At 48.2% G+C, this 14664-nt stretch overlaps 1 protein-coding gene across 1 annotated transcript in view; it reads right to left on the bottom strand.

The window, feature by feature from the left end:
* The window catches only part of Per3 (period circadian regulator 3), a 40490-nt gene extending 26943 nt beyond the window's left edge, over positions 1-13547 (bottom strand). The window contains 8 exon segments of the mRNA XM_023699492.1: positions 1372-1478; positions 3518-3596; positions 4271-4413; positions 7354-7402; positions 10234-10435; positions 11605-11720; positions 12462-12607; positions 12954-13547. Of these exon segments, the coding sequence (XP_023555260.1) occupies positions 1372-1478; positions 3518-3596; positions 4271-4413; positions 7354-7402; positions 10234-10435; positions 11605-11720; positions 12462-12607; positions 12954-13156 (1045 nt within the window). The 5' untranslated portion in view covers positions 13157-13547.
* Between the last annotated feature and the right edge of the window lie 1117 nt (positions 13548-14664).

Below are 14664 nucleotides of genomic sequence, written 5' to 3'. Positions count from 1 at the left end.
TGCAGGATTTCTTTCAGTATCTTCTGCAATGTGGCCTAAGTGGTTATATATTTTTTATTTTTTAAGTTTATCCTTATCGGGGGCCTGCCCCTTAGCTCAGTTCTTTAAGTGGCTGCTTCAACAAAGCAGTCAGGCTTAGGTTGCTGTGGTTCGATCCCCACAACACAAGCCAGCCAGTCATGCCTTGAAGGCATTCAGAGCAAAAAAAACAAAACAAAACAAAACAAAACAAAACAAACCACTTCTGCCATTTAAAAAAAAAAAACAAAAAAAGTTTATCCTTATCTTGGAAGGCTTTTAGTTCTTCACTTTTTAAGGATAGCTCTGCTGGATACAGTGAGCCTAGGTTGGCAGTTACTTTAGCTCTGGGCTTGAAATACATATCCCATGCTCTGCGGGCTCCTGGTTTCTTTTTTTTTGGCCCCGAATGCCTTCAGGGCAGGTTTGGCTGGCTGGAGTTGTGGGGATCGAACCACAGCAACCTGAGCCTGACTGCTTTGTTGGAGCAGCCGCTTAAAGAACTGAGCTGAGGGGCAGGCGCCCTGGCTCCTGGTTTCTACACAGAAGTCTCGCGTCATTCTGTGGAGCCTCCCTCTGTAAGTGGCCCGGTGTTTTGCTCCTCAGCACTCAAGATGCCTTCCTTGTTCTGCGTTCCTGCCATTTTAACTGTAATATGACACAGTGAGGTTCTTTTCCGGCGGTGCCTGTCCGGAGTTCTAAGTGCCCGATAGCTGGATGTCTGTATCGGCATCAAGATCTAGAAAGTTTTCTGTTATTATTTATTATTATTATTTATGTATTTGGTACAGGGTCTCACAGCGCAGCTTGGACTCATAGGGCTCCTCCTGTTTTCAGCCTCCCAGCTGTGATCCCTCTCAGCTCTGGGAACACAAGCATGTGCCACCACGCCGGGACTTAAAGCTTGTCCCAGTGCACCTGAGGGCGAGGCTGGGGTGGCATGTGGTGCCATCGATTGTACCCCAGTCCCTGCACTTGTCTAAGCAGGTGCTTAGTCCATGGAGCTATCTCACTGGCTCTTTATTATTATTTCATTAAGGAGATCCTTTATGCCACTCATTTGAACTTCAGTGCCCTTTTACACCAAAAATGTGTGAGCTTGCTTTTTAATAGCATCCCAGAGTTCTTGGATGTTTTGTTCAGTTTTTTCATTAGTGTCTGCATGTAATAATTCTTGAACCTTATCATCAAGCAGTGCTTTCCAAATTATGTATTTTAAATGTTTTAGCATTTTAAGAAAAAACTTTTAGCAGCTGCAATATATATCTGATTAAGCTTTAGAGAGCAATAAATTGGAAAAATTAGAACAAATTAGGGGCAATAAAAACTGCTCCCACAGAGGGGAAGCCGTACCTTTCTGGTGTATGGCAACCATCAGAGGACGATCTTCCGGGTGCACGTATGTGAGGATCGACGTTCCGATCAGATCCTGAGGCAGGTAGCCCAGCAAAGGCACTGCTCTGGATAGGTACACAGCACAGGAAGTGTGTATGTTCATCAAGCAATTTGTAAGAACCCTGTTTGGCCCGGCAGTGTAGCTCGGCGCTCGCCATGTGGCCATGTACTTGCCCAGCTTATCTGAGACCCTGGCTAGCCACACACACATCCAAAACCCGACTTAATTCTGTATCAGAAAAAAATGCCATAAAGAAAGATACACAGGGCCAGGGAGATAGCTCAGTAGAATAAGTGCTTGCCTGGCAAGTGCAAGGGCCTGAGTTCAATCCCTGATTCTGCAAAAAAAACAAAAAAAAAAAAAAAAAAAAAAAAGAAAGAAAGAAAGATACACAGTCATCTGTAGCACCGCTGGGATCCATCCTGACCACATGGCAACAAAATAAACTCACGCTCCAGCAGCTCCAGCATCGCACGCCTTGTCTACAGGATAAAGTGAAATAAAGTCAGGTAATGGGAGGCAGGAGCCAGACTGCTCTCAAAGGGGAAGGGGACACGTAGGGCAGGGAGGGGAGGGAGGGGAGGGGAGGAGACTGATTGCAGAGTTAAGCTGCGTCATGACCTGCACCACCTTGACAAGCAGAATGCAAACATTATGTACTGTATACACAGACTAATAAAATTCTTAAAAATGAAAAAGAAACTTTTTTTTTTGTATTTTAAGGAAGGGCCTACAGGGTGTTCAGGGTCTCACTATTAGATTGGACTTGCAGTGATCTGCCTGTTGACAGCCTCCTGAGAGCTGGGATTACAGGCGCTTCCACAAAGCCCGGCTCAATTGCCGGCTCAGCATGGGCGGGGACCGAACCCCCAGCCCCTGTGCCTGCTTGCAGGCACTGTGATCCACTGAGCTACCTGGCCGGCCCTTGAAAAGGAAACTTTTATGCTCAAGAAAGCATTTACCAAAACAACAATTTAAGTGCGTGCCTTGCACAGAAATGGCTACAGACTAACAAGTCTTGGTGAGCATCTCACATTTTGGACCAAAATCCAGGGAACAAGTGAAAAAGCAGATGCAAAGGCTCAGTGCAGGCTCCTTAAATCAGAATCTCTAGAGGTAAGACTACAAGTCTATTTTCCTGTAAGTTCTTCAGGAAAGCTTGATATACTCCATTATGTTACCGTTTACAAAATCCATGAAGATCACATCAGAAAAATGTTAAGTACTTAAAGAAAAAACATTAAGTACCTAAAGAAAGTTCCACATTCCTAGAGCACTCTTCCCCTCAAGGGTCCTCAAGGCCCACGTATTGAGTGCCCAGTCCCCAGCCCACAGTGTTATTTTTAAATAAACTCATATTCCTACATAAAGTTTTTTAAAATAAAAACTAATACCTATTAAAACTATGCCAGATTTTTAACATTTCTGCATTACAACTTATGTGTGGTACAATGTACTGGTTCCCAGAATTAAGTTCCATGAGTAAGCAAAATTTATAATAAATTTATAATAAAAAGCAAAAGGCAGACACTAATGTGAGGCTAAAGTTAACATTGTCTGAACCTGTTAAAAACGACACTAAGCAGTAACTGTTCTCTACCATCATGATTCCCTGAATAACACAACCTATTTAACAGCCCCCTCAAAAAAGGAGGAATGACACTCAGAATAAAGAGAAATTCTTCAAATAAATTTAACTACCAAAATACCCCCAAGACAAGGAACCCTCGACACTTTTGGCTAATTAAAATCCCATCCTAAACTGATGCAAGGAGCACCTGTAAGCGCAAATAACAGCATTCTGGTGCAACCAGACACCCTGCACACGCTCTTGGCGACCTGGCTCCTCTCCTGCGAGACCAGCCGGGAAGGACTCCCCAGGCCTGTGCACAGCAGTGCTGCAAGGTGTCTTGTAAATCATTTTTAGAATTCTAACGTGTAAGATGTTTTTATCAGAAATTCAGACAACACTAATTCTAATGTATGTAACAAAGACCCAACAAGCGAGCACATTTATTATATAATGTAGAAAGATATGTAACTTTTTTGTATTTTTATATATTTTCAGAAACAAATTTCTTTCAAGGTTAAAGAAATATTTACCTTTCATCTACTTCAAGGAAAACACATCCTGGGGTATGTGTTGTGGTGAAAATTCTTTTGTTTGCTGGGATTCGAGGAGCTATGAAGAAAAAAAAAGAAAGACAGATAATTAATCATGCACTTAACACATTTAAAAGAATAAAATCTTTACAGGAAATGGTAGCGCACCATTTTCGGGCTGGGTCTTCCAGCAGCTGAGGCAACAGTTGCTGATCAGAGTCTGTCATCACTAACTACATCTTTTTTTTTTTTTTTTTTTCCTTGAATGGCTTCAGGGCACTTTTGGCCAGCGGGAGAGTTGTGAGGTTCGAACTCCAGCAACCTGAGGCTGAGAGCTTTGTGGAAGCAGCCACTTACAGGCCTGAGCTAGGGCCAGGCCCCCCATTAACTACATCTTAAGCAGCCACAATGTGAGACCTACTAAAGCTAATCCCGAGCAGACGCAGGCCTGCGGACACTGAACGGCTAGCTTCCTCGCCATGAATGGTCTGAGGGCTAACACGGAGCAGCACTATTTAGTGGGCACAGCGAGCCACCCAAATGAAAGGGCTCGATGTGTTACTCACACACGGCGTCCTTCAGCTGGGTGAACCAGCGCGCAGGTCAGCTCTACTCTAAGTTAAAACGCACAGAGCTTAGGGCATGCGGGGAGCTCAAGCAAGCCTTCTGGTCTTGGACCGCAGCCAAGAGGCCGTGCGTTCCCATCTGACTGCTGCGTGTGGGACCCAGCTAAACGCGGTTGGCCTAACTCACCTTCGTAACCAGAGCGCATCTTCTCCAGCAGCGCTAGGCAGCAAGGTTCCAGTCCTGGGAGGGCCGAGCTGTGCACATGGACCAGGTAGGGGAGGAGCCGGAACGGCGAGTAGCTCTTCTCTTGCTCTCTGTCTCCTCCTCTGCTGAAGAGAGCAAAGATGGTCAGTGCTGGCCCTTGCGCCCTCCGCCTGCCTGCTGGGAGACAGGCTGGGGACACTTCCTTGGCCATTCCTGAGATGAACTTCCAGACTGAACATGTTTAAACAGGCTTGTTTTCCACAGGAGTTTAAAACTGACTACCTGAGGACTATTCCCTCTGGAGTTCAGATGTGCCAGGCTGAATTCATGCCCTTGTGTTTCGAGCCACTGTGCCTCTGCCCTCTTTCCAGCTGAGGATTTGGGACTACAAATCCCAAGGAGGCCTCCGCGCGGCCAGGCGCTGGCCTGCCGGCTCCCATCGGCCCTCACTCCTCTCCCCCACCTCTCCGCTTCCGTCACTGCTCCTCCTGCACGGCGTGCAGAGCGCATCTCCCAAGCCTGCCTGCGAGCATCCCCCGGCACTTCCGGGCTCCTCTCTCCCTAAGGCTGCTCCAGGCCCGTCAGGTCCCAGGGCGCCAAGTCCATCTACACGCTGCTGACCTGCACGTCTAGCTCCGGCCTCTAGCCGCTCGAGTCTCACTTCCGCCCCGAGCTCCTCTCCACACGCCTGCTCTTGCTGCCTTTCCTGCCACGCTGTCCATCGCAAGACACAACCCTAGCCCAAACCCTGGGTCACCTCTGACTGCGGTTTTCTATTTCCCGCTCTACACCAAAGCCGGGCTATCCTAACACTGCCGCACCACGGCCTCCGAGGCCTGGCTCTGCGCCTCTTCACCTGCTCTGCAGGGCCCGCTCTGCCCTCTACTGGGGGAGCCACACCATCTTCCAGCACAGCAGCCGACGTGACTGACTTCTCATAATGCACTTTCTGCTTCCCTTCTGAAAAGCGAATTTGCCTAGGTCTGTCCACTGAACTTCCCAGTGGTAGGGAGGGACCACCCTGTAGTAGTATCACCCAGCCCTACTATGCAGATTTGGCCGCTGAACATTAATGCCATTTCCCATGACCAGAAATGAGGTTCCTAAAAAAATGCCATTTTCCACATCTGTGGCAAGAAATGTCTCAGCTGAGTCTGGGGCATCACACAGCTGATGCAAGAGAGGCCACTCGAGACCACAGAAAAATCTTACAAGGACATAGCAGCCACCATAAAGGGATCCTGCTGGCCATAGGTGGGCCCAGTGAGCAGGACAGGTGAATGGGTACTTTGTCTTTTAGAAAAAGATATTATTCTGAGATCTCTTATTCTAAGATCACAGGAGGAAGCGGTCAGGCACACGAGATCTGCTCCAGACAACTTGGGAGAACAGAGGAACGGTGGTAGGAGGGATGGCAGCAGACTGGCACATTTTAAAGCAAAATGCTTAGAATACACCTGGCTCCTGCTACAATTCTGTGTACTTAAGTGTCACGCTAGAAAACTCTCAAGAAAGAATGTTGTCTCAATAAAGACAATCAACCTGAACAAAATACTTCCCTCAGGAGGCTTGTGTGGCTCACACCTTTGCCTCCTTCAGGTCTGGCTACAATCAGGCTTCGTACCCTGATCTCTCGCTGTGCTTTAGATGCACCAGAATGCACGTGGAAACTGACTGCCAGTGCCGTCATACTGAGAGGCTGCAGGCCATTAGGAGGCTTGGGTCGTGGGCTCAGCCTCGTGAGGGACCGGAAGCTCCGTGAGAGCTCTCCACGCACGCTACGCTGCCTCCAGTCACGCAGCCCCTACTAGAAGCCTAACAAACTCTGGCAACATGCTGCTGGTCTTCCAGAACCAAGAGCCAAAATACAGCTCTTGGGGATGGGTGCGGTGGTGCACACCCTCCACTCCAACACTCGGAAGGCTGAGGCAGGAGGACAGCTGCAAGTGTGAAGCCAGCCTGGGCTACACAGTGAGTTCAAGGCCAGCTTGAACGACAGAGTGAGAACCTCTCTCAAAAAATAACAGCAAAACAAAACACCACCAAACCAAACCCAAAACATACTTCTTCTTTAAGTCACCCAGTCTCCAACTCTGTTACAGCAACAAAAAAGACTAAAGCAACCCTGAACACAGCAGCAGCCTCTCCGCAGCCCAGAACCCTCTGCCTCTGTCCACTGTTTACGTGGAACACACGCCAGGAGACGCACATACTTATGCTACCAGTCGCTTCCCCTCCGTGTTCGCATGCAAACAAGGGCAAGAGCTGTGTCTCGGTCTCAGCACTGCAACAGTGTGTGGCTTAGGAACAGACCTAACAGTACTGATTACTACAGCAGACACGCCCAGCACTCTCTGCACCGCGCCCAGGCCCTGCTCCGAGGGCTCCGTACACAGTGCTCCCACCTCGCACCTCCTTGGGGGCCTCGCTTTGTGTCCCCATGCTACCTGCTCGAGGCTCCCTAATTCTGTGGCATATGTGACTCCTCTACTATGAACGTTTTTCTCATATCTAAATATTAGCTACCTAGGGCAGTCAGTAGCTCCAGTCGGGTAACAGGAACAATGGCAATGCCATGTAAAAGATTTTCTTCTTTTTACTGAACAAATACTAGCATATTGTTGTAAATTTAGAAGATGCAAAAGATGACTGGTAAATCCTTACAAAATCAACACCTGACGCAGTCATTCTAGTTTACTGTCTCTGGATCTTTAAAATCCTTCATTAAGTATAAATCTTTTGCTTTCTTTAAAGTTACTGACAAGTGGCCAAGGGGAGAAAACTGTGGTCACTTAGAAGTGCTCTTCACATCCAGGGGGTCTCGGGACTCTGACATGCCACTAGGGCCAAGGATTCTTTTTCCATCTTTTTTCCTATTGTATTATCTTGTCTTTTCATGAGTTTATTTCTCCTCAATTCAAATGAAAATTTCTTGTGACAAGAGCCAAGTTTTTTTTTCCTTTATCCACAAGAGAATCTAGCTGAATACAAAAGAATCACAGTAAGTGCTAAATACAAATCACTGTATAATGCGCGTTGCTGAGCTCCCAAGCTCCTTTACTTACTGGATCCTGCAGAAAAAGGATTTCACTGGAGCATATTCATATTGTGATGCTAGAAAAAGGGAAAAAACGTCACTTTCTCCTTCCTGGGACAGCTCTTCCTCAGCAAGGTGAACCTGCACTACCAAGCCAAACGCAAATGACGCCTTGATAAGTGTTGCTCACTGGAGAGGATCCCCACCTCTTGTTCTGAAGACGTCTCTGGTCCCAGCCACCCTTAGGAGAAACGGGGCCCAGGACTTGCCTCTTCCCCCGTAAGGTGCCTCAGGCTTTCCTGTAAGGTCCCTCAGGCCCTCCTGGTAGCCATAACTGCCCATGTTCACTACTTCAGAGATAGCTTTAATCATCTTTGATGCAAGCACCCTATTCCACTGTAATGACTCTGGACAGTTCTGAGTAACTGCACACTTAGACTATCTCTGTTTTTAGCTCTGTGATGTATGACTTTGATTTTTTTCCCCTTTATTTTAAATTATTTCCTTGGGTAACTTTCTATCTCTCTTGACCTCTCTCTTAATGTGTTTGGTACAGGGTCTCACTACACAGCTCCACCGCGCAGCAATCCTCCTCTCTTCAGTCTCCCTAGCTCTAGGATCCCAGGTGAGCACCACGCCCAGCCTTGTGGCCGACTGCGCGTGCCTGGGGGTGGGCCAGCGCGGCATGTGGTGCTGGGGATTGAACCATGGTTCCTGCGCTCCTCTAAGCAGGCACTTAGGACACTGAGCTATCTTGCCAGCCCTCTGGGTAAATTTCTAGAAGTTGAATTTTGAGTTAAATGCTAACTGTCAACATGTGTTACTAAGCTCCAAAAGATTATACTAATTTAGTATCACTAGCCACACTTCCTCTCAATATTTTTGACAGCACTCATGTCAGTGGTTTACACCCACTTTATTGATATACTATGTGGCAATTTTAAACACATTCTCCTATCTTAGGGTCAAATGGATCTTAGGACCAGTGTTGGTATTTCTTCCAGTAGTAAGTACTCTCTGGATATACATTTTTGGGCCAATGGTGCACTGGCATGAAAAGTCCTGGTAGAGGAACCACTGAAAACTGAGAAGCTGGAGAAACAGAAACTGCAAGGAACGTAGTTAGTGTGAACCCTGCAGAGGCAAAGCATTGATTCGGCCAGGTCTTCACGGCTCTCAGGGAATGAGCCCAGGCAGCAGCAGAAAGCGACTGCTGCTGCAATGTAAAAGCTGTTCTCGCGTCTATACGTGCTCCAGGCACCCGCCCTGCAGCTGCCTCCCCAGCCCCGCACACTGCGAGCCAGCCGACGTGATCCTTCAAGACGCCGGGCACCCTGGCTGGCAGTAGTGTGTGAATTATTCTTGTTTCTCAAGTGTAGGCTGAAAACCTAGCAGTCAGATCCTTCCGAGAGGTTTATCCAACTGGCACTGAGTAGAAACATGTTATAATGATGAACGGCCAATGGCTGCTAGAGAGCTTGTGGGGTCCTCTTAGGTCTGTCCTCGGAGCTCAGAGCAAGGGACCGAGGGAGGTAACATGGGCAGCGGCTCACCAAGAGCTCCTGTAGCATGGCGTCCTTGAGATTTGTATGGCAGAAAGTGCTACAAGTAAAGCAGATGCACATCAGCTATTCATGGTATAAGTAAACTCTGAGGCCAAAAGACAAGTGTTTCAGGACATGCTAAGTTTTTGTGTGGAAGAAGAATATTACAGCACTCAGTCAGTGACCAGCAAAACAAAGCGCATGATGGAGCTACAGGCAGCGCTGAAGAGAAACGGGGGCCTGCTGGCCGACAAGCTAGCGCACGTGTGCTCGTGTTAGCGGCCCCGGGCAGCTCCGACCCCGGCGACGGCTACGCAAGTGCTCACTCAGCGAACGATCACTGAAAGCAGAGAAACAAATGGGGACTCACGGAAGATGAAAAGAGGGAGACAATGCAATTCTGAAGGACGGGAGGAGGAGGGAAGATGGAGCGTGAGGAAGGCAAGACAGTGGGCATGTTTTCTAGAAGTTATGTAAGACTATTAGAAAAAGATGGCACAAAGGTCTACATTGGAAAAAAGAAACACGAAAAGGAAGACTTTACGGGGACAATGACTGGATTAAAGAATGAGAAAAGGCCTACACTGTGTTGGCAGTTCACAAGCATACCTTATACTAATCTGTACACCTTACAGTAGCACACTATGCAATGTATTTTTACCACAACAAAAAATAAATGTAAAATAGGGCAAAAGGCTTGGAATCAAGGAGACTGATATATAATAAGCTCTTTAAGAGACACTTCACAAGGAATATGAAATAAGCTATAAAGGGTGACTGCAAAGAACGAATTAAAGATCACAAGGTCCGAGTGTCACAAAGAAAATTCAACCCGCAGCCTTAGTTCAGGTAAACAAGCGGTTTAGAAAAAGGTTCACAAACTTTTGGGAAAAAAGTTGGGAAGGGGAGCAAACTATCAGAATTTTATCTCTAAAATAAAATATACAAAAAATTATAAAGTATCTACAAGATGAAACTCATTTATTTTATGAACTTAAAAGAAACAGAGGGCTGGGGAGATGGCTCAGTGGAATAAGCACTTCCCTGGCAAGTGTAAGGGCCTGAGTTCAATCCCCAGCTCCGCCAAGAAAAAAAAAAAAATTTAAAAAGAAACAGAGCCTTCATACCAATTAAACTGCTGTCCAATATGCTGGTAATCGTTATATTTGTAACATATAACTCAAGTAAATTTCATTAAAAACAAACGTACTGAATCTCTGCTACTGGAGATATTTATGATGGTGTTTCATCATACACTCTTAAGTAATTTGCACATTCTAAGTAAGGCACTAACTTTTGTACCACTGCGGTAAGAAGGAAGCCACTCTTGCGGTGTGACACTCGTCCAAACATTGTTCCGTTACCTCTTTGGGTCCAGTTGTTCCAGAAAGGAAGCTGAGCACGGGCAGTGTGCGTGCAGAACACCCTCACGTCTTGGGGGGCAAGCAGGTCCACAAAGCGTCGGGACTCCAAGAAATCCTTCTCACAGTTCAGGATGGAAGCGGACTGTTCAGAAATGTGCACTAACTTTCCCGATAGAAATGAGAAGACTGCCACAAAGGTATCCTGTGAGAAACATTAAAGCAAATGCAAATGCTGAGCCACTTCTAACGCTCCTGCAGAGTTCCAGCCCTATGGATAGCTTAAAACACACACAGCCTAGAAAGGCAGCAAAACGCTGAAGTTTCCTCTAGTGTGCTTCTTTAAAATTACAGAAATAAAACCTGCATTGAACTTCTGGAGGTTTGATGTCTAAGCAAAAAACGAACTCCCCCAAAAGACCAGCTCCTCCTACACAGGATGAACATATGGACACGTGGTACAGAAACTTTGGGTTCCTTCTCCTTTGCCAACAGCACCCTACACCTGAAGAAAAGCGTCAGGTCGCTCACATTCAGACCAAGCTCAGGGTGCGCCCTTCAAGAATCTGTCCTTGGCAGACCTCACTGCTAAGGCCCACTGCTCTGATTTGTTTCACTAGACACAAATGTATCTATAATCAATCACCGGTTGCTAGGTTGACATCTGCTTCCCTCTCTCTGTTTGCAACAATTACTTTTGCGGTGGCGAGACACGTAATACACTCTATGTGTCTTTTCTAACCCTTTCTTCCCTCTCTCCTAGTTTTAAAGACCTTGCTAATGTTTTCTTAAACTTAAAACCACAGCATGCAATGCCGGAACTACATTACGGGTGTTGCAAGATCACAAAACCACTTCCAATTACACGGAGGCCTACATAGCAATCTATCCAAAAGAGGATATTCAAAAGATATCCTGAAGATCTCTTCCAAAATCTCACAAGAGATAACAACTCACATCTTCTACAAAATTCACCTGTTACAACTTGAAGTCATAGACATTAGAACTAAGAATGATGTAAATCCAAGTTAACAATCTGGAGGGTAGAGTCAGATGCAGGAAATTACTCCGCAGGTTTTTCTGGTCCTAAAATTGAGAGAACTAAGGGGTGCAAAGGAGACAGAATCCCTGGATGCCCGCAGAGGATGAAATACTGCACAGCACGCAGAGCGCAGAGCACGGTCTTGATGTTTTCTTGGGCAATTAGCAGTTTTTTCCTTTAGCTACTTCAAATTGTGATTACTAACACTCGGTAATCTTCTTTTTTAAATATGCAACTAGAGGACAGAGAGAGCTGGTCTAGGGCTGTTTGCACTCTAGTTTTCCTCAGGAAACATCATGAGTGGTGAGGCGGCCAGATTCATGAATCCTTACTGTGTTCTTGGAAGTGTGCTCTGCAGCAACAGCGGCCAGCTCCTTGGGACTGTACACGGTCACGTCTGTCTGAGGTAATCCATTTCCACTGAGAATCTGGAAAAATTCACTGTTTGCTAAGAAACACAGGGAAATAAACAGGTAGTCCTGTGACAACAATATCTTATGAAGAAATTTTTAGCACTACCAAGCTGGTTTATTTTCTTAGGATAAGGACACCCTAAGTGCTTTTTTCTCATATCCACATCATTTTCTGCTTGTTCCTAAAACAGCTGTGAAAACTGAAGAGTGTGAATTTTATTAATTCTGCATGGTCTAAGTCACAAGGCATAAGATATACTTAATACACAAAAACAAGGTATTGAAAGTACAAGTTATTGAAACTAAAAGTTCCAGATTCACAGAAGGGTTTTATGATGAAACGTTACTCCAGCATCGAAAATTGTATCACAGGAGGCATGCAGGTTTGTGCTACAGGTAATACAACTTTATAAAATCCCTTCAGAAAAAAAGTCAAGAGGGAAAAGGGAAAACATCACTCATCTTTAATGTGGTAAATTCCTCATATGATTAACTTTCAAAGTGTATGATAAAGAAATGCATTTTTTAGTCTAATATATTTTATCTTGCAACTTCCAAAGAAGACAACATTCCTTTTAAGTCAGTCTTCAAAACGTGCTTACGCTAACCTCTTGTGTCTTGCAACAGACCAGCAAAGTAAACCGCTAAGCCAAATCAGGTTCTTCTGAAGATACTAAAGAAACTACCAGTAAATGTGCTCATTTTGCACTGAAAGTTCAAAGCACACCCGCCATGTGCGCGGTGGCAAACGCACTCTTTGCCCACTGCGCATTTACCTTGCACGTTGCGTACACAGCGAAGGGCATAGGTGAGGACATCTAAGGTGCTTGGTTTACTGTGTCTCTCTGCTGGCAGGTATTTCTTCATTTCTTGGACAACCATTCGAAGTTCTTCAGAAACTCTCTTCCGATCTTCTTGTTCACTGGAAGATTAAAATAAAAAGAGAGAGAAATGGTAACAACGGTGGCCATCCTGGTAAATGAGTTTTATTTTCTGTGTGCATTGCTGGTTTCAGGTCATAGATCCCTTTTCTCACAGGCAGGACCCCAGGCAGAGATCGGAAGCTGTCCAGTGCTTTCCACTAGAGCCCCGACTGAGGCAAACTCTTCCATCACTTTGTACGTTAGAGGTCTGGTAATTTTCCTCGGTGTTTCGATTATCCCATCCTACCTCCTCTAACTACAGCGCAAACAGCCCTACACCAGCTTTCCTTTTCCCAGCACCGGCCAGGGCAACTGACACCTGGGCGTGGACAAGAGCGGGGTCACCTGCGGCTGCCGTCCCCGTGCGTCCCCTGCAGCCGGGCGCAGGAGCCCCACCGCCCTTCCAGCGCGTGTCCCCCGGGCGCGGGTCGGTCCTCGCAAGGGTCCATGTCGCGCGGAGCCCCACGCCCGCCGCCGGCTTCTTCACTGTGCGGGTGGACAGTCACTGCTCGCTCATTCAGATCCCTGCCAGGGCGTTCAGGGGCCATCAGTCACGACCATCCCGACCGATCGCCGCCTACATTCATCTCAGAGGTACTTTTCTCCTCTGCATGCCCACGGAATCTTCGCGGGGCTCTCTTCTCCCAGGAGCCCAGCCTGGGGCGGAGAGAAGGCAAAGGTGACCGGGGCCACCGAACCCTCGAAGCCGGAAGCTGGGCTGGCCGTGGCCCCGCGGTTGCCCCCAAGGGGTCCTCGCCGCTGCAGAACAACTTCCCCAGAATCCGTCCTGCAGTCTGCGAGGCACGCACACGGAGCGGCCGCGCGGGGGCGCCACGTTTCGGCACCGCGGGGCTGAGGGCAGGGTCTGGCGCCAGGCAGCACCCGCTCTCAGGCCTCCCGCGGGGCCGAGCGATCCCCGCCGCCAGCAGCGGGCGCCAGGTCGCGCGCGCAGTCTCGAGGCCCGCCGTGTGCCCCGCGCGCGCCACGGGGCCCAGCCCCGCCCCCTGGTGATGCGATTGGCCACCGCGGATGGTTGTGAAGGCTCTCATTGGTCCGGAAGCGGGACCCAAGTCCGCGCGCCCAGCTTACATAACCGCAGGCGGGTGGGCGGAGGCAAAGGCTCCGGAGTACATTATATAACTCTCGGGGGTTGGGGCGGAGGTTGGCGGCTGGCCAATCCCCGCGGGTCGGCGCGAGGGCCGCGGGGAGAGGCGGTCGGAAGTCTGGTCCCGGAGCTGCGGGCCGAGCGCTACTCTTTTGGGGGAGGGGCCGGCGCAGGCCGAGCCGAAGTGATAGGGCACAGGAGCTGTCGGTCACGAGGGGGTGCGTTTGGATTGGAAGGAGGGCGGGCCCGACACGCACGGCCTCCGCGTGAGCTGCGGGCGGGGGCGTCTCGAGACCCTTCGCTGCTGTGTTGCGTGGCAATGAAGGTTTCTGCGATCCCGGTGCTCGCGCTCCCGCTGCAAGTGAATGCTGGGTTTGGAGGAAAGGGGTACAGACCTGCTAAAATCCAGTCCGACTTTCAGAAAGGGAAGTTTAGGGTGGGGCTTAAATGCCTCCCCGGCGTTCAAGTCTGAAAGGGTTTTTCGCGTGGCCTTTCAAATTGAAAGGCGCAGGTCACAGACTCTGCTGCCCCTTGCACCAAAAGCAGTATTTGTTGGAAAGCTGTGTATAAAGGGCGTGGGAAAAAGAAGTGGCTGGCCGACCTTTTATGGCTTGGATTCCCAGGAGATACTCTACTTTGGTCCTCTTGGCAGTGATATTTTCCTCATCCCGCATTCATTTAGCAAATACTTAGTACATGCCTGCTCAGCGATGACTGTCACCTCGGGAGACAATGACAGACAAGTCCTTTCATTTCGGGGAGCTCGCGCTTTCATGTCTGTAAGACATAGGAACCACTCAAGGCGGTGGGTGATCAAGCCATGGGAGGGGGGAGGAGGGGTATGGGACCTCAGCCAGGTGACAAGAAAGCCCCAGAGAAGGGGTCGAGAGACCTGAGCACCGACAGGCACAGCCTTGGGGTGGAAATGGGCCGGGCAGAGGGTCGGCTCCC

Source organism: Octodon degus, unplaced genomic scaffold (genome assembly GCF_000260255.1).
Source record: "Octodon degus isolate 3935 unplaced genomic scaffold, OctDeg1.0 scaffold00113, whole genome shotgun sequence".
In the NCBI taxonomy this organism is placed as follows: domain Eukaryota; kingdom Metazoa; phylum Chordata; class Mammalia; order Rodentia; family Octodontidae; genus Octodon; species Octodon degus.
Note: the sequence above shows the minus strand (reverse complement) of the source record. Positions and strands in the feature narration are given on the sequence as shown.